Source organism: Monodelphis domestica, chromosome 7 (genome assembly GCF_027887165.1).
Source record: "Monodelphis domestica isolate mMonDom1 chromosome 7, mMonDom1.pri, whole genome shotgun sequence".
Taxonomy (NCBI): Eukaryota; Metazoa; Chordata; class Mammalia; order Didelphimorphia; family Didelphidae; genus Monodelphis; species Monodelphis domestica.
Window position 1 is genome coordinate 49,126,577 of NC_077233.1, and position 27,141 is coordinate 49,153,717.

Here is a 27,141-nt window from a genome sequence, read left to right on the forward strand (position 1 = left end):
GAAGTAAAAAGGGATGGTGTGTGAGGGGAGGTGTCTTTCTCTCTCTCTGGGTTGGTACTATGGTGGAAGAAGGTTGGGAGCTGGGAGCCTGAGAGCTGGTGCCTGCTGTGCCCTCCAGGGCTTGTGTGGGGTTTGGATGCTTCTTATTTGGGCTTCCTGATTTGGCTCAGGGTATTATTTTAGATAGGTAATATTTTCTGTCCCTTTCCTATGTTTCCCTTTTTTTCCCTATATCTCCATTAAAAAAATTGTTAAGAGCTACTAACAGGCTCCTGACTTCAGAGTTAATTTTATAGATGGTGACCACACTCTTTCTTTTTCAATTAATATTGCATTTAAATATTTTACTTTTATTATAACAACATGGTTGGGAATCCCACAGATGTGAATCACACATGTTAGCAGACATGAATGAATTGAGATCTACACCTTTGAGAGAAAAAAGTATGTGGATGAAATGAAGTAGGGATTCTTTCATTCGCTCTCTTTATATTCCCATGTCCTGGCACATATTTTTAGATGCTTCATAACTAATTATTTTAGTGGTTGATAAGGAAATCATTGGGGATAGTGTATGTGCTTATTTATATACATATACTTGTATATGTATATATTACTAGCTATACATATATAGTCATATACATGTATACACATAGACTTATGTGCTGAGATCTACCATCTAGAGTGACTGGATCCACCTTTGCTTGCTTTATTAGAATAGCTCTGTGCTATAGTTTTTTTTTATCTTTAACCACTGAAAGGATTTAATGAAATATCCAAGGTATCTTCAGTGATGTCCTGCTTAGTGAGAATTGGGGCTGGGAGGAAAAGACATATAAGAGGCTATTTAGCTGATAATTTTCCAGAAACTCATTTTTTGCTAGATTCTTCCTATATCCTTGATTGTGAAGAAACTGGGGGATTCTTTTTCCCCCTTCATGACAGTGGTCTGATGAACCATTTCTCAGTGCCAACTTTGATAAAATTGAGGTTATTCTATATATTTAATTTTTCTAAGCTAAAAATGTAACTTCCTAAGTGAGTTTTAAAATATTGCGGTATTGTTTCTCTCTCCTTAGGGAATACCATTTCTCAATACAGGGTAAAAGGGACAACTATAAACAGCACCCAAGAATGTGTGTGATTTTTCTCTGGAGGATACTCCCTAGGACCTCTTTTTCTTCACTAAAGGAATACATGAAGTAATGAATTTAAATTGCTCAGCAGGGATTTAGATTCAATGTCCTTTGAGCATTTCTTTTCCCCTTTTTGGATCTTTTCCTCCTCCTCCCTAATATCTACCTTTTTAGATACTTTTTAGTGATATTTTGACTTCCTATATGCTGTAATCTAAGACTCTTTCTCCAGTCCCAAGCAAACCCCAAATCATGGCTGTCTACCAGTCCTTTATGTTTTTTATCTATCACCATCTTCTGGGCTAATGATTTCCCATTCCAAAGGACATCTGCTTTTGGAAAACAGAAAATATAGAGTTTATATATATATATATATATATATATATATATATATATATATATACATACACCCCAGAACAATAAAATGAGTATATCCTCTACCTATACATCTCCATCTCTATATTTGTGTATATATAAATATCTACATACATGTATATTCATATACATGTATATATACACATATACATACACATATATGTGTTTGCATTTAATGCAGAGGCCTATTCTGACAACTAACCTATATTCTTTTCTTCTCTTTCCTCACCCTCTTTCTTTTAGATGGTGTCCCTGAGCCAGTCAAGCCCAAAGTTTAGTTATTTTTACCATTTTTACCTCTTAAGTATGGTATTTTTGGAATCCTTCTTCTTCTTCCCTTGCATCATAGAGTATAATGTTAACATTCCCTTCTCCAACTTCTAACCCTCTTCAATCATGAGAACCAGTTATCATATTAGTGGCCCATTGATATTTGTGATTTCCATCAGAAACCTCCCTTAGCCTCATTTCAAGTAAGTCCTGTTAGGTTATTTCCTCACATCAATAAAAATGAAAGGGGAGTATCGTGGTGTGTGGGAAGGTCTAAAGAACATTTCCTTAAATTCTTTCCCACACTCCTACATTAGTTTGATACTCAGACAGCAGTCCCACACTCATGTCTTTCTTTCAGATCTCTATCTGCCACAGAACTACTCCTAGGAGGATATAAGGAATCAGAGGCAAGATTAGGGCTCCATGCCAGGTAAAGAAATTAAAATGGTTGAATCATATCAAGTTGTATACAACTCAGGAAAATGTTGACTAATTCACATTTTTTTTTTATTTTGGAGGAACATTTCTAAATCAGGGTAGTGTCTGAAACTTACTTACAATTCTGCATCCTTTACCACTCTGTGCTTTGTAGTAACTATCAAGAACTATCAACAAAACTGATGAAAAAGTATAGATGTTTCTGCCTGGTTTGAGACCCAGTGCATTGAAGGTTCAAAGTCCTTTCTGGTAGGGTAGTCATCTTGGCTTGAGAAAAAAAGAAATTTTAAAAATAAAGTATTTTGTTATAGGAGAAAGAGAACTGGACTGAATGAATCTGGTTTCTAATTCTAGTTCTGCCATCAATGAGCTGTGTGAAATTGAACAAATCACTAAAACTAAAAAGTATTTTTATCTTATCTATATTGGACAAAGCAGCTTCATTAGTCCCTTGTAACTCTTGATTTTTATAATTCTATCAGGATTTTACCTTAATGGTAGAAAATTGACCTAGAGACCTCAGTAGAGAGAGAGAGACCCAATCTAAGGAACAATAATCTCAAATATTTTTAGAATAATAATTCCAAGTAGAAAAAAAAGATTACCTCAATGTCATCCTATAACAAAATTCACACACGGATTTTGGGATTAAGGACCTGCAGAGAAGTAAGCCATCTCACTATTAACATCCTAAAATGAGATTTCTAGATATGTTGATGAAGAGATTAAGACGTCTACCTTGAGCTCTTTAGGAAACACACAGTCTAAAACGTAATTAATGTACAATAAGCTGTAATTATGGAAATGACAAGATGTCATGGAAACATTTAAATTAAGCAGTGATATCAAAATGATAGAATGAATTTGGTTATCAGGAAGGAATATTGAAAGTGGAGAATTTGGGGGAAATAATTGGTCATTATGTTTCTAGCATCTAAATTCAATTCAGCAGATGCTTATTCAATGCCTTCTATGTGCCTGGCAGTATGTGGAATTCTGAGCATATAAAGCCAAAACACCACACACACACACACACACACACACACACACACACACACACACACACACACACACACACATACAGAATCTCTACCTTACTTTTTCTTTTTTATATACAAATAGCTTTCTAGCCATGCTTCTCCCATCTTAAACTTGTGAAGTCTATTTTTGGAAACAAAACATAAGGCTTTGCCTTAATCTTATTCAATTCCATCCAGTGCTTTAGCCTCTGCAGATCATTTAAAGAAGTCACTCTCATCTAATAGGTGAGCTCTTCTCAGCTCTGTGACATCTGTAGATTGGATCATCATGCTACCTAGATCTTTATTCGAGGAAGTGCCCATCTCATAGCAGGTACCATCTTCTGAGGGAAGAAGAACATAAATGGGACAATAAGGGAGCAAAGAGCACAAAACACCATCAGTTCGGATTTGAGTCATCCCTTTACCAGTCAGCTATTGACCAGTGGTACAACTGTGGGCATTAATCTCATTAGACCTTAATTTTCTCATCTGCAAAACAGAGATGATTATATGTGCCCTAATACTACTTTTCTGACAAGGTATTGTGAAAAAGAAATATTTTCAAACAGTTGGGCAAAGGACATTAGACAAGACTGCTTCCCGACACATGATTTAGACCTGTGATTTCATTAGTATATGCAGTTACTGGTCATGAATCTCCTTAAACCAGTGCAGGTTGATAACTGTTTTGTACTTTATAGCCTTTGAAAAAATGAGTTCAGACACTGAGAGGTTAAGTGATTTGCCCAGTGTCATAGTATGTGTCAAAGACTGATCTTGAACCAAGGTTGTCCTGACTCCAAGGCACGCTCCCTATCTGTGGAGGCAGAGGTATCCAACACGTAACCTGAAACACTCCCAAGTGCCCAGGAAACAGATGAAAATGTAATTGAGAAATATTAATATCTGATAGAAAACATTACATTTTAAAACTATCAAATGCAGCTAACAGGGTTGATCCATATGCATGGAGTCTAGGAGTCTTCTCTTTTATTTTGTTTGTTAAGACTGAGTAATGCAAGCTGCTTCCCTACATTGCAAGTATATTAGGTTTCAATGAACTCTTAAATACTTTCCATTCTTTCCCCTCACCAGAGAATTCCACACGCACGAAATAAGCTCATTGACTCCGAGCCTCAGTTTCCTCATCTGCAAAATAAGGGCTAAGGTTTATATGGTCTTTATCTTTCTTTCAAGCTCTAAATTTGTATCCCTATCAACCCTCCTATTACTGTTGAGCTGTCTCAAAATAATTAGATATTGCAAAGAAGGAAAGTTGGCAAAAGAAAAAGAGAATTGCTTTTGTAGCCCCGAATATAAATAGGAAGTTGACATAAGGAGGTTAGTCTCCAGAGTTAAGATGATAGGGTCCAGCTAGGTGATTCAGTGAATTGCTAGCCAGGCCTAGAAGCAGGAGGTCCTGGGTTCAAATATGAGCCACAGACACTTTTTAACTGTGTGACTCTGGGCAAGGCACTTAACCCCTATTGCCTAGCCTTTACCACTCTTCTGCCTTGGAACCAATACATTATATTGATTCTAAGACAGAATGTCAAGGTTAAAAAAAAGAAGTAAGATGATAGAATGCTCAGATGTGTTACAGTGAGGAAAGAATTAGAGAAGAATTCAAGAATGCAGACAAGGGTCTCCTTATGTAAAATGGACTTAATAGAAGAATTCAAATACCAACCACAAAGGTGTGTGGGCTTTTTTATGGAACAAAATGGAAATATGGAAATTTTATCCTATCTAATTGTAGATGAAAGATGAAGAATTTGCACTTTCCTTTATGGGGTGATGAAAACAATTCCTTTTGCCCTCCAGAATTCATTTTTTTTCTTAGCCAGGGTTTTCCTCATAAAGGCATATGAGGGCCAGTGAAATTTGTGATTCTTATTCATTTTAGCCATGTGTATTTTTTTTCCAAAGTGAATAATATGTAGGCCAGAAGGCTGGTCCCATATTGTATTGATTATGTTTCAGAGAAGGAATAGTGACAGGTAACAGATCTCAGATTTCATTGATTACAGGAACTCCCTGGTAAAGGAACTCCCTTAACCAATGTAGTTCAGTACCTTCTTAAACCATTGAGTAGTTAAGTGATTTGCCAAGATAACACAAATTGTAGATGTCAGAAGCAGAATTTGAACCTGAGCCTTCATAGCATCAAGGCTTACTCTTTATTAATGAAGCACAATGCCCCTCCAGGTATTCTGATGGCAAATTCATTGTTCTTATCAGTGTACTGTTCTTCCGGCAATTTACAGATGAGTAAACTGAGGCCCAGAGAGATGGACCCTTGCCTCAGCTCACCAGTACTAAATGGAAGAGCCAGAAGGAGAACCACATGCTTTTTCCCCTGTGCCTCATGGCTTTTCCCAATAGCCATTTTCTTCGAATCATTTAGTTCTAATATGAAAGTTTCCACTACATTAATCCTTTTTTCCAAAGTTTCTCTAAAAATCTATGCTTATTCTAAACATATGTCATTTTTAAAAAGTTTCACATAAGAGTTTTGACTATAAGAACAAAATAATCACTAGCCCATATTTTTTAATTCTCTTCATTCTTATTGCATTTGCCTGGAGGCAAAATCTCTCTGGTTTATAGATTTAAGACTGGAATGATGTTCAGAGCACATCGGCTACAACTTTCACTTTATATGTGGAGAGATGGAGACCTAAGAGGATGTGGGTTGCCCAACTAGGGTAATTTGAATTAAATGGCCGACTCAGGATTTAACCCAGGTCATCTGGCACCCCTCCAAGGAATCATTATTTTATTAGTGTGCATACTCTCTTTAGTGTTAAAGATAATCTACTATCTCAATACATAGTCACCATGATTCAAGATAACTGAAAAATTCATTTCTGTGTGATCACTCTGATTTCCTCCCTTCCCTCTACTCTCCTCCCGTAGCCGACATGCAATTCCACTGGGTTTTACATGCCATTGATCAAGACCTATTTCCATATTATTGATAATTGCACCAGGGTGATTGTTTAGAGTCTACATCCCCAATTATATCCCTATTGACCCATGTGATCAAGCAGTTGTTTTTCTTCTGTGTTTCTGCTCCCATAGTTACTTCTCTGGATATGGATAGCATTCTTTCTTATAAGTTGCTCAGAATCGTCCTGGATCACTGCATCACTGCTAGTAGAGAAGTCCATTACATCCAGTTGTACCACAGTGTATCCATTTCTGCGTACAGTGTTCTCCTGGTTCTGCTCCTTTCACTCTGCATCAAATCCTGGAGGTTATTCTAGTTCACATGGAATTCCTCCAGTTCATTATTCTTTTGAGCACAATAGTATTCCATCACCATCATGTACCAGAATTTGTTCAGCCATTCCCCATTTGAAGGGCATCCCTTCGTTTTCCAATTTTTTGCCACCACAAAAAGGGCAGCTATGAATATTCTTGTACAAGTAGTTTTCCTTATTATCTCTTTGGGGTACAAACCCAGCAGTGGCATGGCTGGATCAAAGGGCAGACAGTCTCTTATCACCCTTTGGGCATAGTTCCAAATTGCCCTCCAGAATGGTTGGATCATTTCACAACTCCACCAGCAATCTATTAATCACCCTTTGGCACTTTTGGAAATGGCTTAGGTTGATTTTTGAAGGGCAAACAATTTAGTCTGAGGCAGAATACCTGATTCAAATCCAACACTCTATCCAATGTTCCACCTAGGCACAAACAGGTTAAGTGATTTATCATGGATGAACAGGTAGTAAGTGGAAGATCTGGTATGTGAATTCAGGTGGAAATGACTGGTATGCAGTAGGAAGGGCAGCAACCTTCTAATGGATGACCTAACCTCTATCCAAATATGTCCATACACAACTTTCTCTACAACTAAGGTCTCTGTGCCTGAGAAAACCATCTTTCATGATGACTATGTTCCACAGACATCCTAGGCTGCTAATCCTTCTTCCATTCCATTTAAAATGCGAGTATAGGTAGAGGCGAGTAGAATTCATTTGATCAATAGGTACATGGTGGCATAGATAGATTGAGAGATAGGTAGATATATGGAGAGAGACAGAGAGAAACAGAGAGGGGCAGGAAAGAGAGAGAGAGGGAGAGAGGGGGAGAAACAGAGAGAGAGGAAGAAAGAGAGAGAGAGAGAGAGAGAGAGAGAGAGAGAGAGAGAGAGAGAGAGAGAGAGAGAGAGAAAGAGAGAGAGAGAGAGAGAGAGAGAGAGAGAGAAAGAGAGAGAGAGAGAGAGAGAGAGAGAGAGAGAGAGAGAGAGAGAGAGAGAGAGAGAGAGAGAGAAGGTGGTATGGGGGAGATGTACAGTTCCTCCCTACTATCCATGGTTTTGCTTTCCACTATTTGAGGCACTCATAGTCATTCCAGGGGAAGGAGGCAGCAGGAAGAGGGCTGCCATTAGATAATGGAGTATCAGAACTTGTTTCAAGGACACTTAGAGGCTGCAATGAAGATAAACACATAGATGGGAAGGCTGGCAGCTGGGTGGGTAGAGTGGGGCAAAAGATTCCTTTCTCTATGCCAGAGGTCCATGTGTGGCAATGTTCTGCATAAAATGAGTCCTTCCACTTACACTTGGAAGTTTTTTTTTTTTTTTAAGAATTTGGTTTAGTTTATTTTAGTTTTTTGTGTTTTTTTTTTGTATGGGCTGTAGAACACAAAGCCCAGGAATAGGAAAGGGTAGAGAGATCACAGTACTGTACAGTAAAGTTAATATAGCTGTTAAAAAGTTAGAACTGTTCATGGCTTCAGACATCCCTTAACATTCATAAAATATACACCCAGTGAATAAGGGGAAACCCACTATATAGTACTATATGATAATGCACAATGTACTTGGCTATTATTGTATTTAATATTGCTAATGTCTTATACTGTGTTTAATGTATCAATTAATAAATCATATTATACACATGTATGTATGAGAAAATGGGGTCAGCAGGTGTTTGTTTATATATACGGTTTCATTCATCCATGGTAGATCTTGGAACATATCCCCAATAGATATGAAGGCCCTACTGTAAAATATTTTTCTAGTGTAATAGTGATAAATACATAGATACTTAGCCATCACAGTTTTAAAGCAGTTACTATGTTCCACTATATTAATAGCTAGGAATAAAAATCTAAGCAAACAAGACAATCCTTACCTTCAAAGATGTTACATCTTTGTATAAGTGACAGTATAAGTGACAGTATAAGAAATATAAAGTAATAAAGAAAAACTGGAAGTGTGAAAGGGGAAAGAAAGGGGAAACATGTAGTTTCATGGCACAAAAATGACCAGTTGTCCTATGGAGGCTTTTATCTTAGCAAAATAAGGCCAAAGTCAGCTTAATCAACTCCAAGGTGGTTCCAGGAATGGAGGTCAATTTTCTGGTTGGGAATTGATAGAAATGATGGAGATATCACACAATGGGTTTAGCCTAATTATTAACCCCTAGGAAATGTATCAGTAAGTTGTGGTCTTTGAGTAGGAGCCTATGGATAGACTCCAAGCTACTAATCTAGCTCTATTAGGTCCTTTGACTTGATCCTTAGTTGTTCTCATGTTTTGTGTATAGTATTGTCTCCTGATTCCCCTACAACTTTGACTTTTCAGAGGCCGTTGATATTTGTAATAAATATTTTAGCATTTTATAAAGAGTATTACTGAGCCTCTACCAAAGACAGGTTTTAGGACCTTGAAGATATCCTTGTCTGTTATCATGCAAATCAGTCAGTATTTCTACAAAGCTGGCATTCTTCCCACACTGAGAGATCAAATGGGAAAAGATGAGCTCTGAGACACAAATAGTTTTCATAATTAGGAGAGATTGGCAAATAAATAGCAAGAATATATAAGGTATAGAAAAGATTCTATCTTAGACGAAATATGTATCTAATACTTGTCTTAGGAAAACATCTTCTTTCACATCTTATCTATTTTTTGTTAAAGAAGCACTGGGAAAATTGAGAGATCAGACTCCCCTGCCCTCTAGTAGCCCCAACAACTTAACATTCACACTGCTGTAGATAGATTGGCACATGATTCAACTCTCAGTGTTGTAAGCCAGTGTTGTATGTGTGATGCCCAGGGTCCAAAGAAGTTCTGGTGAGAGGCTGAATGAATGAACAAGTCCTCAAAGAAATACATTATTGTCTCCTTTCATTTCATTTGGCATTCAGTTGTCAGGGGACTCTTAGTGTTTAGGCTATGATGAGACTTGGATTGATTCTTCTGTTTCAAAGGTGCCTGTAAATGACAAAGTGGATAAAGTGCCAACCTAGATCTGGGATACTTCGGTTTGAATACTGACTCAGACATTTAGGAGTTGTGTGACCCTGGGTGAATCACTTAACCTCTCTTAACCTCAGTTTCCTCATCTGTAAAATGGTTATGGTAATTATAGAACTTATGTTATTGGGTTGTTATGAGGATCAAATGAGATAATATATATAAATTGCTTTATAAACTTAAAAGTGTTATCTATTTATCATTGTTGTTGGAATAGATGTACAGAAGAAAACTCTGACATGGTCATTCTTATTAGATAGATAGGAGAATTTAATGGGTGTGACATTTAATTTTCTGAAGAACAGGACTTAGTATTTGTTTTCATAACCCTAGTACTGACCATGGAGCCTCATGGATAATAGTTACAAAATAAAATGCATGTTGCAATGAGCTAAATTACTGAAAGTGAGACTGAAAATGGGCAACATTTCACTACAGTTCCTTCTTTAAAATGTAAATACTCATTATAATGGTGAAACAATAAGAAACACTCTAGTAAGAATGAGTTCATCTACTCCTTTACTACAGAGAGGAAAGGCAGATTTAAAAATTCTAGGGACCTGAAATAGTGAGGTAGAGTATTAAAATGAAGAAAAACTGTATAAAAATGGAATGAAAATGGGGGAAATGCTGATCTGATTTTTCAGATTGTAGAAAATAAGTGCCAAAATAGTATCTCTAATAGACCTATAATTTTATTGATATAATAATTATAATAACAGCTAACATTTATATAGAACTTTAAAGTTTGCAAAGTGCTATATATAATCTCTTTTGATATATACTAGACCTATGATTTCATTGATATAGTGATAATAATAGCTAATGGTTATATAGAACTTGTAGGTTTGCAAAGTGCTACAAATATAATCTCCTTTGGTCCAACTACTGATGCAGATTGGCATATCATTAGCAACTTCTAACCTTAAAGTTGCCTAGAATGGTAAGAATTGAGGGGACTTGCCCAGGGTCCTACCAATTCAGTAAGGAGGAAGGTGAACATTTCAAATACCACATTGATTCAAAACCAAAAATAAAAATGATCCCTATCCTCCAGGAAGTTACATTCTCCAGGAAACAAATAAGACTGATTGCTTTGAAATGCATATTAGAGTGAGTAGATTTGCCTGAAGATCACTTGGATAATTGAGACCAGAGAAAATGATTGTATACAGTTCTGAGAATGTTGAAGGTACCAGTGTTCAACAATTAGAGAAATGAAAAGGGAAAAAGGAAGAATTATACTAATTGATGATTAAGCTCTGACATTAGTAATTTCAACTACAGTAAAATTCTGAATTTAAACTAATTCAAGAATGTGAGTCATCTCTAAATTCTCAGAAATAACTCTGTGTCTTCACCTTCTCTCCCAAGCTGCCAGCAAGCCCCATCCCTGAACAACCACAATGGTGTTGAGAGAGAAGTGATATACAAATTATACTGGGTGCTATCAGGGAAAAAAAGGTTTTAAAAGGGTTATTCCTGCATCTTTTCACTTTTAAGAACTGTATCAGTAAGGCTTAATAAGAATGAAAATTGAAATTATGGCCAACTGTGAACTTAATAATACCCCAGTGGGAGATCATTAATGTCTCAACAGGTACACTGAAGCATTATCTTAATTGCACATGATACCTCCAAAATACCTTTAAAAAAGTTGCATGGAAACTGCCCTCTGTAAAGAGTGCTCAGGCATGCTATGGCATTGACTTCTCAGCTGTGTGTTCTGGTGAACTGCCAGCATCACTAAGGAAATAAAGAGGTGAAGATATTCATTCCAACTTCCTTAAAGAGATGCATAAAGTCACAGATGTTTGACAGTGACCTAGCCATCCTAATTCAATTAAAAAAATGTTAATGAAAAACTGGGACATCAGAATTAAAAAAAAAAGTCCCAGGTGTGTACAGGGGAGGGGAGCAACAAATTGAATAGGATTATATTGAGACAGTATCTGATTGGGTTCTGCTAGTGCTTTGGGTTGGAGGAGAGTGCTGTATAATAACATAATCTAGTCCACATCTGGAAGTTACTCCTCTTTTACTTAGGTTGACAGATGTTGAAAAACAGTTGATCTTCAGCAGGGCATATTGCCAAATCCATCTGTTCAATGAATTCTTTGACTGATGCTATGTTACGGCATGCTGATTATGAGAGACTTGAATAAAAGGGAGGTGAGGGATCAATTTTATCAAACATTTAGATGGTGAGTTTGCTTAGCAGACTCAGTGCATTTATTCACAAGTAGAACAAAACAGCTAAATGTATTCTTGCTTGCCTCTGATTAGGCAAATGATGTTTTTTCTCCCTTTTTCTATATTTTGGATTTAATTTTCTATGAAAGCATTCATACAATCACCTTTAATGAGTTTTTCAGTCTATCCTCAAAGTAACTAAAAAAATACTTTTTCTTAAGTCTCTCAGTGCTGTTTTTTTTTTAAATATATTTTATTTGATCATTTCCAAGCATTATTCGTTAGAGACATAGATCATTTTCTTTTCCTCCCCCCCACCCCCCATAGCCGTCGCGTAAGTCCACTGGGCGTTAGATGTTTTCTTGATTTGAACCCATTGCTTTGTTGATAGTATTTGCATTAGAGTGTTCATTTAAAGTCTATCCTCTGTCATGTCCCCTCAACCTCTGTATTCAGGCAGTTGCTTTTTCTCGGTGTTTCCACTCCCATAGTTTATCCTTTGCTTATGAATGGTGTTTTTTTTCTCCTGGATCCCTGAAAGTTGTTCAGGGACATTACACCGCCCCTAATGGAGAAGTCCATTACGTTCGATTATACCACAGTGTATTAGTCTCTGTGTACAATGTTCTCCTGGTTCTGCTCCTCTCGCTCTGCATCACTTCCTGGAGGTTGTTCCAGTCTCCATGGAACTTCTCCACTTTATTATTCCTTTGAGCACAATAGTATTCCATCACCAACATATACCACAGTTTGTTCAGCCATTCCCCAATTGATGGGCATCCCCTCGTTTTCCAGTTTTGGGCCACCACAAAGAGCGCAGCTATGAATATTTTTGTACAAGTCTTTGTGTCCATTATCTCTTTGGGGTACAGACCCAGCAGTGCTATGGCTGGGTCAAAGGGTAGATATTCTTTTGTCGCCCTTTGGGCATAGTTCCAAATTGCCCTCCAGAATGGTTGGATCAGTTCACAACTCCACCAGCAATGAATTAATGTCCCTACTTTGCCACATCCCCTCCAGCATTCATTACTTTCCTTTGCTGTTATGTTAGCCAATCTGCTAGGTGTGAGGTGATACCTCAGAGTTGTTTTGATTTGCATCTCTCTGATTATAAGAGATGTAGAACACTTCTTCATGTGCTTGTTAATAGTTTTGATTTCTTTATCTGAGAACTGCCTATCCATTTCCCTTGCCCATTTATCAATTGGAGAATGATTTTTTGTACAATTGATTTAGCTCATTATAAATATGAGTAATTAAACCTTTGTCAGAGGTTTCTATGAAGATTTTTTCCCAATTTGTTGTTTCCCTTCTGATTTTAGTTATATTGGTTTTGTTTGTACAAAAGCTTTTTAGTTTGATGTAGTCAAAATTATTTATTTTACATTTTGTGATTCTTTCTATATCTTGCTTGGTTTTAAAGCCTTTCCCCTCCCAAAGGTCTGACATGTATACTATTCTGTGTTTACCCAATTTACTTATGGTTTCCTTCTTTATGTTTAAGTCACTCACCCATTTTGAATTTATCTTGGTGTAGGGTGTGAGGTGTTGATCTATTCCTAGTCTCTCCCACACTGTCTTCCAATTTTCCCAGCAGTTTTTATCGAATAGTGGATTTTTGTCCCAAAAGCTGGGATCTTTGGGTTTATCGTATACTGTCTTGCTGAGGTCGTTTTCCCCCAGTCTATTCCACTGATCTTCCTTTCTGTTTCTTAGCCAGTACCAAATTGTTTTGATGACTGATGCTTTGTAATATAGTTTTAGGTCAGGGACTGCAAGGCCCCCATCATATGTGTTTTTTTTCATTAATTCCCTGGATATCCTTGATCTTTTGTTATTCCAAATGAACTTTGTTATGGTTTTTTCTAAATCAGTGAAGAAGTATTTTGGTAGTTCAATGGGTATGGCACTAAATAGATAAATAAGTTTGGGTAGGATGGTCATTTTTATTATATTGGCTCGTCCTATCCATGAGCAGTTAATGTTTTTCCAATTGTTCAAGTCTAGTTTTAGTTGTGTGGCGAGTGTTTTGTAGTTGTGTTCATATAGTTCCTGTGTTTGTCTTGGGAGATAGATTCCTAGGTATTTTATTTTGTCTAAGGTGATTTTGAATGGGATTTCTCTTTCTAGTTCTTGCTGCTGAGCTGTGTTGGAGATATATAGAAAAGCTGATGATTTATGTGGGTTTATTTTGTATCTCAGTGCTGTTTTAATATCTGTGATAGACCATGGCTTCAGTTCTTATTTTGGGTGGGACAAAGGGCTGGTCACCCAGCCTCTTTGTGCCCCAGAATTGTAGTCTGTAAAATGTGACTGGAGAACTGAACAACATGACCCCAGAGCTCCCTTCAAGCATTAAAATTATGAGTCTAATCTTTATAGAAATTTTTTCTTTCCAGCTTGATTTCTTTTAGGTAGGAACAGATAAATTTGCATAGTTAACTTAAAGGGCAATTAGAAATAAAATGGAGTTGGGCTACTTGAGGAGTTGAATTATATATGTATTTTTAATGATAGATCACATGTATGAGATCATTTCTACATTTAATACACAATAATATATATAGTCCTGATTTCAGTTCCCCACTACACAGCATTTCACATCAGATATTATTATTCTTTTTCTATATAGATGAAGACATGGAAGCTCTAATTAAGTAGGTTACTTTCTTAGGATCAAATATTTAGTATGAAAGGCTTAATATATCCAAATCTTCCTGACTCTATTTTAAACTCTTTTGTCCAACAAAGCAGATAACATATTCAGGAACTTATTTTCCAAATCATAATTTTTCTCGTAAATAATGTGGCTAAAAGCAATAATATTCTCACCCTGGGATTGAAAAGTAGATGGTAAATAGTGAGAATATAGCTTGAGAATATCATTTTCCTCATTTGGTATAGACCTATAGAGAAAGATTTCATGGATTTATTGATAAAGGTTCTAAGATGCTCATTTTAGAGAATATAATAAATTAGAATATCCTTAAATTATTTTTAAAAATTACTAAAATCATGGGCAGCTGGGTGGCTCATTAGATTGAGAGCCAGGCCTAGAGACAGGAGGTCCTAGCTTCAAATGTGGCCTCAGATACTTCCCAGCTGTGTGACTCTGGACTATTCACTTAACCCCCTTTGCCTAGCCCTTACCACTCTTCTTTCTTGGAGCCAATACACAGTATTGACGGAAGGTAAGGGTTTATAAAAAAAAAAATTACTAAAATGATGAGATGGGGAAGAAAGGAATAGTATGATCATCATCCTGTTTTTACATGGGTTATTCACACCATATAGGTTCATAACAGGAATGTGGACTTCATTTTTCCAAATTGGAGGAATAAAGAATGTCATAAACAGATTAACCTCATTTTATCCAGTAACTCAAATTATCATCTAAATTAATCTGTGCTGAGATACAGCATACTTTGCAGCTACAGAATCAAGGGCTTCAAAACTGAAGGACTCAATTTAGTCTAGCCATGCAATAAATAGAACTGCTTTTTTTATTTAAACATTCTATTCCATGAGCAGATCTGGCTATTCATGCCCAACTTCTTTGGATTGGGCAATGCATCTTAACTTTCTTATCAGCCTTAAGCACCATTAGAAAATATTTTAATACGCAATTGAAAGACAAGGGAGTTTTACCAGGGGCCAATATTGTTGGGCATAATGTCTCTGTAGTATCAGGTGGCAAGATAAAAAGCCTTCTGATAGATGGAGAACTTGGTTTCACAGACAGTTTGAAAAATATACATTTCACAATTCCTTTAAATTATGAAAGGAGATGGAATTTATTCAAAATGCGGCTGGCAAACTGTGAATACATTTTTAATTTGAATTGAACTTCAAGAATAAATTTATGAAGTTTTAAGAGCCAGAAGAGACCTTAATCAAACTCAAGTAAAAGAAATCTTGGGAAAGAGAGGGATGGGGTGATATGGCTCCATTTAATCCATTACTTTTTTTTTTCCATGGTTCTTCACTCATTTGAATTTTTCTTGCTCTCAAGTTACTCAAAATTCATTGCCAGGACATCATCACTACCAACCAATAACTTGAGTAGCATTCAATGACTTTGTGTTTATATGTGAATCAAAAGCTATTGGTTTTTAGAAGACAGATTTGGTAGTTAGTTAGAGAGTGGAGAATGAAGATTAGGTTTGAATGCATGAGAATTGAGGTCTGAATCTTGGTCATACTATCCACATTGACATGGGCATGATATTTCCATTTTCTGTTTCTTTATATAGAAAATGGACAAAGGAGTAGATGAGATATTCTTTAAAACTGATTCTATCTTGGTGCACTGTGTTACTTACAGTAGTAATATTTCATTCATTTATTTCCTTTTGTTATAAGAGCAGAATAATGGAAGTCTAGGGACTGGACCTGTGATTTCTTCGATATGGGAACTTCCATATGAGAAAATTCTGTCTATAAAAAGCAGGTCAGAACCTTCTCTATAACATATAGTTTTAGTTACCCAGATCACTGAGAAGTTAAATGATTTTCCCAGGGTCATAAGGCCAGCTGAGTGACATCAATATTCCACAACCAACAGGAAAACTAGGTGACAGCATTCTGAGAGTCTACAAAAGGCCCCCCTTGATCACTGATCACTGGGAAGGATTGCTCCATTTATTCGTTATATATATTGGCTGCAAGAAGGGGGTAGGAAAGAAAAACGAAAAACCAATTTCTCCCCTGGGAACATTACACAATTTGAAGCAAAAATATTTAAAACAAACATTCACTGGGAAGTATCAGGATAGAAACTTTGGCACCCACAGAAGGATGGTTCTGAAATTGAGGGTGTCAGAATGAAGAGTGAAGCAGAAGTGTCTCAATAATTTTCAAAGACATGTGATTCTTTGAAAGGGAAATTTAAAAAGAAACAGCTTTAAAATGGCCTAGATAAAACTGCCTTTAAAAAATGACTAAGTGGAAAATCCCTTGGCTTTTTCTCTAAGGAAATAGACTCTTGATCCTTAGTAAAGGAGCCGGTAGCAGACAACTCATCTCAGATCTGAAAGACTAGAAGGTACACACAGATATATACTGTATACATTAAAGAGTGAGAAGGGGACATTTGCTGCTCACAGAGAATTAGAGAAGTTGTGCTCTCATAGCACCAATATACCTTTCTTAAGAACTCGTCATATTTTAATTTTTATTGGTGTCCTATTATTTGTTTTTGACTTATATGCACTGGTGCTGAGGTCTTTGCTGCTGAAGACATCTCAAGACACTAAAATATTTAAGTATGCTCATTTTAAACACTGCTCTCCCTAATGTAGACCTTCATCTTCTCTCTTAATCTGGTAAATTATAATAGTTTCCTAACCAGTGTTCCTAACCATGTCAGTTCTGTACTCAAAAATTTCTGTGATATTAATTTAGTTGTAAGAAAAAGCATGAAAGTGGGATAAGTAACTTAAGATTTTAATTTTTAAAGTTTTTTTAATCTCTAAAATTAAGGAGTAGAGTATTTAAGGCCCTCCACATTATGGCTATAGCCAATTTTTTTTTTTTAGTTTTGTTTTCTATTATTCCCCTTTGCATCATTAGTGTTTCATTCAACAATCAGCTGAATACCAAATACACCTATCTACCTTTTTCCTCTGTGCATTTCCACAGTCCTTTTTTCCATACCTGGAATGAGATAATATGCTAAAATAGAAAGAGTAATGGATTTAGAATTAGAGGACTTGAGTTCAAGTTCTATTTCTAATGCTTACTATTTGTGTAACCTTAGACTTAATCCCTCAGGGCCTCAGTTTCTCCATTTGTAAAATGGGGGATAGTTTGGACTAGATGGTCTCTGAGATCCCTTTCTAGCCTGAGGCTTTATACTGATGAAGTTCTATATGCCTTGGTGCTTCAAATGTAAAATGAGGCCACAACACTGGATGACCTTTAAAGTCATTTAAAGCTCTGAATCTATGATAATCTGAATTGTTTCTATATTTCTACACTTTTAAAACATTCTTTAAGGTTCAGTTTAGGTAATGGATTTTCAGTATTACTTAACCCAACTGTTACAAAAACAAAACAAAACAAAACACCATATGTATGCATATGTTTCCCATTCTTTTCTTCAGATTCTTATAAAGCACTTTGTTTAGGAATTCTTTTATCCTGATTCTCTGATATAGCACATGTTAGGAGAGGATTCTAAATTCCATGTGACCAGGCCTCATGATGTATTTACCTTTGCATCCCTCTTCCCTCCAAGTCTAGAACATCCTATCACACATAGTAGAAACTTAATAAATGCTTTTTTTTGAATGAATGAATGACCATCAGGAATCGAGAACCATACACCCTTTTGGATGCGTGAGTGTAATTAGTTATCACTAAATGGAAGCAAAAGCCAAGAGCTTGGTTTTACACAAGGTTGATTTATACCAAGTTATTTTCTAGATAACTATTAGAGGAAAAAAGATACCTCACCTCATTTCCTATAAGAGACAGAAAATAATTCTCCATATTCACCATTGACTGAGCTATTTCTTGGTGAGAGTGTCCAATTTTCTCTACCCTTTACAAAAGGGATGCATTTGAAAATAAAGAGAATTCAGAGCAACAGAATTAAAGGAAAGGTGATCTAGTCCTATGAGAAAGGGTTAAAGGTATTTGGGTTGTTTATCCTGAAGAAGAGAAGGCTCACAAGGGCACTTAATACCTGTCTTCATGTATCTAAAATGTTATTATGAGTTGTTCTTTATCGTCAGACAAATTTTCCATCTCCATGGCAGACTGACAAGAGGAAATGGACTTGAATAGCAGCAATAAAGAATTTTGTTAGATACCAAGAGAGGATGTGGAATTTTTATCCTTAGAGGTTTCTGAAATAGGATCACAATCATCCATCTTCTTTTAGGTTTTGATCTGCCTACAGGCAGTAGACTAAATCAGATAACCTCTTTAGATACAAACCATGGGTCAAATACTCAGGCAGAAGCAGTTTGGCCCTAATGAAAATTATGTTTAAAAATCAAAGGTTTTTGTTATCATTATTATTATTAATAAATAAATAATATGAATAAATATTTAAATAAATTATTATTAAAATAATAACATAATACTGATAGTCATTAAAATTATCTTCTGGAATTAGGTAGGTTGCTCAGTGGGTAGAGAGCCAGGTCTAGAGACATGGGAGGTCCTCAGTTCAAATATGACCTTAGACACTTCCTAGCTGTGTGAGTCTGAGCAAGTCACTTAACTCCAAGGCAAGGCCTAGCTCTTAGCATTCTTTTGCCCTGGAACCTAATACACAGTATTCACTCTAAAATGAAAGGTAAGGGTTAAAAATAAAGAAGAAGTTGACTTGTTCTTTTCTCAGTTGTGGGCTTTAGTGTTTATCTATCTGCAACAAACAGCACAAAAGAGCAGAGCTGGCTGGCTCAAATAGAATTGCAAACATTCAAATGAACATATGAAACTATTAGTTTATATGCTGCCCATATTCTTTCCATCCTTTCCTTCCTATTGCAAAGATATGTTTAGGTAGGTACATCCTTTGCCTGCGTGACTTTCTCTGTAACCTCTAACTTCTAGTTACAGCCTTGCTTTCTTCTGAGCACAGAGATAAGGGTGACAAGGTCAGGGCAAGTTTGTATAACTCGAGAGGTGCATTGAGTCTGAAATGAGAAATCCACCAACATGTATAATGAAAGAGGATAGACTATGGATCTTAATCATCGCCAGGGAGGCTCTATAGGGCTGGGAAGAAAGAAACCTATTTCGCAGGAATTTTCATTCCTGAAATTGTGGGTACAGTTTAGAAAATGCATTTGCATTGGGGTATTTTACAATTCTGATGTTTTACTATAGCAACATAAATGCAAATTCACAGTGGAATTGCTGTTCCTTTAGAGGACTGAATGTATCTTTATTAACGCTCGTTTACAGGTAGAAAGTGATTTTGGCGACGTAGGCATCTGTGCGCTAGCACAAAGCTTTTAAATTTCCGCAAGTTGAAATTGACGGAAATGTATTGCTATGCTTGGCTTCTCTTCTTTTTACTTCTTCGGTGGGAAGTTGTGTGGCCTTTTCTATTTAAACCCAAAAGTTTTTATTCAACTAGGAGGTGTTCTATCTAAAATGTTTAACCATAGAACAGATAGCATCACCTAGGACTCAAATGTCTGATAAATAATGAATAGGATTTATTTATTTTTAGTGAATAATAAACTTTGCTCCTATCTAGACTGGTATTTTCCACAGAATTAGAGATCAATAGGCTCTAGTATGTATGCCAAAGACACAGGGGAAGATGTTTTTCTATGGCACCTGAGTCTGTTATGGAGAGATATATGTTTATGGGCAAAAATGATTGTAGGAGAAAAAGAGCTCACCTCCAAGAATCATCAACCTCCTCTTCCTCAAGAATAATCACTTTGCGGGGCAGCTATGGCTTAGTGGATTGAGAGCCAAGCCCAGAGACGAGAAGTCCTGGATTCAAATTTGGCCTCAGATACTTCCTACCTGTGTGACCCTAGGCTAATCACTTAACACCCCTTGCCTAGCCCTTACTACTCTTCTGTCTTAGAATCAATATACAATACTGATTCTAAGACAGAAGGTAAGAGTTTAAAATTTTAAAAAAGACTAAACGTTTGACCAGGGTTCAACTCTCAACACTGCCCCTTATTGGAACTTGGAGAAATCACTTCATTTCTATTTTCACCTCTGTAAAAAGTAGGAGAGGAATAGTTGACCTGAAGGAATCTCCTATCTCAAAATCATTAATGATCTGGTAACCCCTAGGTTCTTTGGTTTAGGAGACAGTTTGTTAGGAAGTGGCCCTTTTTGTCAAACTATCCATTTCTTCTCCAGATGTAGTACATGAAGAGTAAATAAATACAAGACACGTCTCAGCTATGCTTTCCAGCAAACAGTTATATTGCCCCAGCTAGAACTAAATCTCAGCACAAATAAAGGCTCCTAGCAATCTCAGGTCAGCTTAAGCCCAGTTCCCTCTTATTTCCTGAAGACAAACAGATGAATGGGGTCCCTACATACATATGACCCTGGGTTATACAGGCAAGGGATTTTTCCCTACATCTATATTTAAGTGGGTGGGTCACACCAATTTTTATTACATACAACAATGTCAATAATAGGTAACAGTACAATTCTTTAAGGTTATGACATTGGATGTTGACAACTTCTATGAGGAAGGTAGGGCAAGTATCATTTCCTCTATTTTACAGAGAGGTAAACTGAGGCTCAGAGCTATATGGATATCTAGGAGTCAAAGTGGTTAAGAGCCCTAGACTTGGAATTGGAAACCCTGTGTTTGCATATGATCCCAAATATGTATCACTTGGGTCACTTTGGATAAGACACTTAATTTCTGTTAGTCTCAAAGATTGTAAGGACCAAATAAGATAGCATATATATAGCATTTGGTAAGCCTTAAAGCATCATATAAATCATAGCTATTATTATCTAAAGACCCACAACACACTATCAGCAGAGCTGAAATTTGAACCCCCAGTGATTTTTCCACTACTATATAATGATATAACCTCTCATCAGAGGAATTCCCAGGGTCATGTGGCCCTGAGAGTGTCCCAACAATGAAATCAGATACAGTACTGATTGACTTTCCTGATAAATAGTCAGAATCAGGTCTCCAATGTTTGAAGTCTCCCTGCTGATGAAGCTTATCTAGGATAATTACCTTCATAGAGCCTGGCATTAGCTGCTGATAAACCATCATAGAAGCACATTTATTGCTGCTCTGCTCATCTTGTTCCTTCATATTTTCTTCTTCTTTGTGCATCTCATTATCATCACCTCTGCTATAATTTAGTGACCCATCCAAATATATGTATGTTTGTGTGATAGTGACAGTGATGATAATGGTGATGGTGCATGTGTTGTGTGTGTGTGTGTGAGTAAAGAATATGTTGTCAACCATACCTTGAGGGTGTTCCTCTGTCCTTGGTAGAAAGTGTGGCTATTATTGTTTGGGAAAGTATATTTTCTGATGATAGGGTCTTGAAGATCACTTACCTTTGGGGTTAAAAGGGTATTTTAGAGATTTAAAAAACTGAGGAAACAGAGTTAAAAACCTGAATGAGGATATATTTCTTTAATCGTTGAGCACAAAATTCATCAGAAATTTCTGTCCTGCCAAAAAGCTGCCTCTTGGAAGTATTCCTCTGACGGGAAATGTTAACTTGGTGGGCAGTTAAATAGGAAGAGCCAGGGTGTCTGCTTCTGGCTGTTGGAGAGAATCGGTGTAAGACAGAAGGGCTCCAGGAAAGAGATCTTTGGAAGAAACCCATAGAGCTACTTTTCTGAGGCTAGGTTAAGAAGCTAAACTAGATTACATATCAGAAACCTGAGGTTCCTTGAAGATTAGACAGCCTTAACAACAAGCCAGTGAATAGACTTCAGATAAATCAGCCCACACAGAGAGGATTTTAAGGAGTCCAAAGACATAGGGAAAGACTACAAGGACAAGTCTGTCCTTGTCTGAAGCCCAATGAAGCAATCTTTGATGGCAGATAGAATGGCAATTTTTCTATACGATAGCCAAGGGCTTGGACAGCAACAGAGAAAGCAGGAGCCAGTCATATACCCAAGGATGGGTCCAAGAATCATATGGTGCCTCTGAATATTCCCCAAGGACACAAGTCTGGATAACTTGATTTGGTCATAACTTCTCAGTCCGAATGATGGATTCAAAGCTGGTTATTTTTTCACTCATACCTCCAGCACAGGAGATAAGAGATGTAGGGATATTCCTTGCGTCTCCTTTTGTGAATTCTCCTTCATCTTTCCCTTTTACTCCTTTAAGTCCACTCTATCATTTTTAAATCCCTCCTTTTTATATGTCTTCCATGTCAGTCCCTCTCCACTTCAATACATTCAGCACCTATTTTACTATAGTTTTTCCTACCTAACCTCTATCCCATTCAATCACCATGGCTTTCCAGTTTTTCTACCTCTTCAACATGAGGGCAAAATTCTCTGACTGCCACATTTCATCATTTGATGATCTGAAGTCTATTTTTACTATATTCAAAGGGGGAAAATTCATGAGCATTTGTCACTGTGGATCCCAAAGTCAATGGAATTTGATTCAAAGGTCAGAATTCCAAGTTAGAGTTTGTTCCAGTTGGTGAACTAGAAAATCACACTATAATAGGCTCAGGTGAAAAAACTGGTGAGGCTTAGCCTAGTATAGAGAATGTGATGGTGGCTTTGGTGTTCGTTTTAGGTTTCTGAAGAACTATTGGGTGGAAAAGAGATAAGAATTATCCTACCCCACCCCCAACTCACCCCCCAAAAAGTAGAACAACAGTTGGAAGCCAAGAAAGTCAGTTTGAAGTCAAGGGCAGGGGGTGTCTACATGGGAAAATAATTTTCTAACCATTATATCTGTCCAAAAAATGCAATGACCTTCATTAGAGGAAATAATATTCCTTATTGCTGTAGATCTTCAAGGAAAAATTAAATGGTCACTTTTAATTTTTTTTTCAAGTGGGTGTTGGACTGGCTGGCCACCAAGATCTCTCACAACTCTGATAGTCATTTTCTTATACTAACAAATAATAAATTTTAGACTGCAAAAATAAGCGACCTGTTCTTATCATATTTAACTGGCACAAGCTCTGGGTTTAAATTAAACTGCTAGTAGCATTGTATATCATGTCTTGATCAATTTTTGGTGTCATCTTCTATCCTTTCCAGATTCCCCAGATTAGTTATGCTTCAACCGCACCAGAATTAAGTGATGACCGGAGATATGATTTCTTCTCTCGAGTGGTCCCACCAGACTCCTTCCAGGCCCAGGCCATGGTCGATATTGTGAAAGCTTTGGGATGGAATTATGTCTCTACTCTTGCATCAGAAGGAAGTTATGGAGAAAAAGGTGTTGAATCCTTCACCCAGATTTCCAAAGAGGCAGGTAGGAAAAGTACTGAACTATAAGACTAACACCCTATAAATAACTCTGTTCTTATGTTTTATTCAGTTTACATTATCCTAACATCACTCCAACTTTTTTTTCCTTTCACACTTCTTCTAAAGTGAATTTGGGACATGATCATTTATAACACTTGGTTGGCTTTCAGAAATAAAAATTTTAAGGGTGCGAAATTTAAACTGATAATGTGCTAGTAGAAAACAAAAGAAACATTTTACTAGATTTGATATGTCTGTTGCTTAAAATCTCATAAAATGTGGATAAATGTTATTTCCCAGGTGGAAACTTGGCCATTTGTAAATAGTTGCATTTATTAATAAATGGCCAAATGGCCCCTTATTCAAGTAAAGACAAAGATTTGGGGCCATAAGAAATAACCATGGTGCTAAGACTCAGCTTTGAAAGAATAATATTACGGATGCTAATAGCATTCCCTGTGCCTAATACCAACCAGAATAAATTTTATAGAAATATCAGAAAATAATTATGACACTGAAATCTCTGCTTTGATGGGAGACAAATACAGCCAAGCAACTTCAGACTTGGGGGGTGAATTTATTTTTCTTTTCTCAAGATAGAGCCAAGGACCATAAGTACTTGGTCACACTCCATCAGTTATCTTCAAATGGGCAGATTTTCAAAGATAGGCTATGTTACATATCATTCTAAGTGATACCCAAAAGGTCTTTTTTCTGCTTTACATTTGTAAATATTTTCAGACAACTCATTAGTTTAGGTCCACAAAATACTCTACCTAAGGAGATGTCATTCTGTAACTACATGCTTATTTTATTTAATTCTGCAACAATCTGTCTGCCCTCCCCCATTGTCTTCCTATTGATGTTTATGTAACACTTTTATCCTGGAAGATGACAGAAACAGGGAGCTTTGTCAAAGAAAGAGAGACAATACCAATGGTAACAAGAACTTGGATTGTGAGGTTTTCACTATAGACATTTATATTTCTTGGTGTCCAGGCTTTTCTACAAATGGCTCCATAAGTTCAGTTTCCACATCTTTAAAATAATTAAGTTGGATTAGATGGACTTTGTGGTTCCTTTTAGCTGTAGCTCTACTATCCTAAGAACTGAAGTCACTCTTATCTCCTACCTCCCCATCCATATCTGTCTTTCAAATGTTTTTTTACCCAGCATGAGTAGCCATGAATTCAAAGGAGATCAAATTTTTACAGCTATTTCAAAATCTAGAGCTGATTTTAAAATATACTGAGAATATATGACACAGTTGCATTCCTAGAAACACCTGACCCTGATTCTCCATGTGGCTCCAAAGGGAGCAGCTGTTGTTGCCTTTTCTCCCCTTCTCCAGGGAGTTGTTTCAACTTTATTATTATTTTTTAAATTTCTATTTTTGATTCTTCCCTTATTAACCTTGAATAGGATAAGAGTAATGTTTAACCAGCAGTGAAGGCATTGTAGAAGGAGGTGATGCTTTTGGTTCTCTTACTACTGAGTCATCTTTATTGGAAGCCTCTGGCTTTTCTTTCTTTGTCTCCTTTGATGCCTCCTCAATTCCCCTCTACTCTGAACTGTAGGTGAAGGGAATACCTATTATACTGGATGAAATAGTTAGGATACAAAAATATCCTGACTGGATATGATGGTCTTACAAATCATATAATATTGAAAAACAAAGAAATATAAGCCCTTGGCTTCAATGTAGAAAAGAAACTTGGCAATTATAAATTGGGAGAGGGCTAGTCATTAGTGGAGATTTAATAAATAAATATTATGGTTATAATTAACTCATTCAAAATGAGTCAGCTTTGGGAGGAGGCAACGATAAGAGCTAGCATGCTTTTGGATTGTGATGAGTAGCTGAATGCCCAGATCATAGGAGATTAAAGAGATCCTAGGCTGTACTTTGCCCTGGTTAGTCAAACTTGGCCAAAAATGACACTGACTTATACCTAGAGAAAGTCAATGGGGAGAATATGGAAATCATAACATGGGAAGGCATTTGAAGTTCTTTGATCTAAAAGAGAGAAGCATTAGGGAGAACATGATAGCTATCATCAGGTGTCTATAGATGTGTTATGCAGAAGAGAATGTCTATTTATCTACAAAGAATAAAATTAAGAACTTTTGGCAGAAGTTGCTTCAAAACAGATTTTGGCTGACTATAAGAGAATAATTCTACCAAGTAGAGCATTCTAATGTGAAATGAAAACCACTTGATTTTCTCTTGCTAGAGTTCTTTTAAAAAAGATCTGTAGTCCCACTTGTTAGATATATTTTTGAAGAGATTCTTCTTCAAGTATAGGTTGAAATTTATGACCTCTAAAAAGTTATCTTGCAGTTTTGAGATCTGTTATTTTAGAAAGGTTGCCTGATATTTAAATGTTCCATTTGGATGCCATTGATTTTCAAAAGCCTACAATGATTCAACTACAATAAAATTAAATTTATTATCAGTAAACAAAAAGTCCACCCTTTTGTTCAAAAACAATCAGCTGTACATTAATAGGATAGGACAGAGGCATAACTAGACAGTATTTTACATGAAAAAGGAATATAGGGGTTCCAAAGGAGTCAAAAGTAAGACATGATGTCTAAACAAGTTAATGTGATTATTAGTTGCTATAAAAAGAAGTATACCATCCCAAATAAACAAAGTGCTTATATCATTATATTCATCCCTGGACATATGATGTCTGAATATTGAACTTAATTTGGGGACCGTATTTTAGGAAAGACATTAACAAGTTGGAAGTTATATATGAAGGTAACTCAGAGTAAAGGGATTTGAAATCTTGGTATGAAAAAGTTTGGGTGAAAAAATAAATGTTTTGCCTGAAGAAAAAAAAATGATAGTTATCTTCAAGTATTTTTGGGAATTGTAACAAAGAAGAGAGGTTAATTAGTCATGCCAGATGCCAGGGAAGGAGCTAAAAGGATTTGGTGCTAGTTGCTTGGAGGCTAAGGTAAATGAAAGGTACATAATCTTCAGTTATTGTCATAGAATGGGTTGTTCTGAGAAGTTATCAGCTCCCTAAGACAGTAGATCTTTAAGTAAAAGTTCCATGACTATTTGTTAGGTATATTTTAGAAAGGGATGGATTCAATCAGATGATCCTTGAAGCAACCTCAAACGCTGTGATTTGGTGACCTGGAATAATAAAAATCACAATTACTGCCTTTCAGTTTAAGTCTACCAAGTCAGACAATTGTAAAGCATTTTGAAAAGCTTAGTGCCCATATAAAAGTTAATTATTGTTATTTTATTTTGTTATTCTTTTTTAAGTATCATGATGAGAGACAGTGTTTTACATAGTGGTTAGAAATCAGCCTTAAAGTCAAGGAGACCTGGATTTGAAAGTATCAGCTTCAAGATATGCTGGCTTTTTTTTGACCCTGGATAATTCACTTTAACTCCTTAGTGGTCTATGCAACTCTGTGAAAACTAAGTTATAGTTGCTTTAAGAGTTTTCCAACATAAGAGTTACCTATACTAGTG

The 27,141-nt window shown here is 36.4% G+C and overlaps 1 protein-coding gene across 3 annotated transcripts in view; it reads left to right on the plus strand.

The window, feature by feature from the left end:
* GRM7 (glutamate metabotropic receptor 7) overlaps positions 1-27,141 on the plus strand; it is a 1,064,146-nt gene that overhangs the window by 306,120 nt on the left and 730,885 nt on the right. For all 3 annotated transcript variants that reach the window (XR_008913421.1, XM_007500141.3, XM_056804572.1), the window contains exon 2: positions 23,430-23,646. Coding sequence is in view for 2 of the 3 variants with exons in the window: in XM_007500141.3 (XP_007500203.1) it covers positions 23,430-23,646 (217 nt within the window). In the remaining variant the exon portion in view is untranslated. The remainder of the gene's footprint in view (positions 1-23,429; positions 23,647-27,141) is intronic.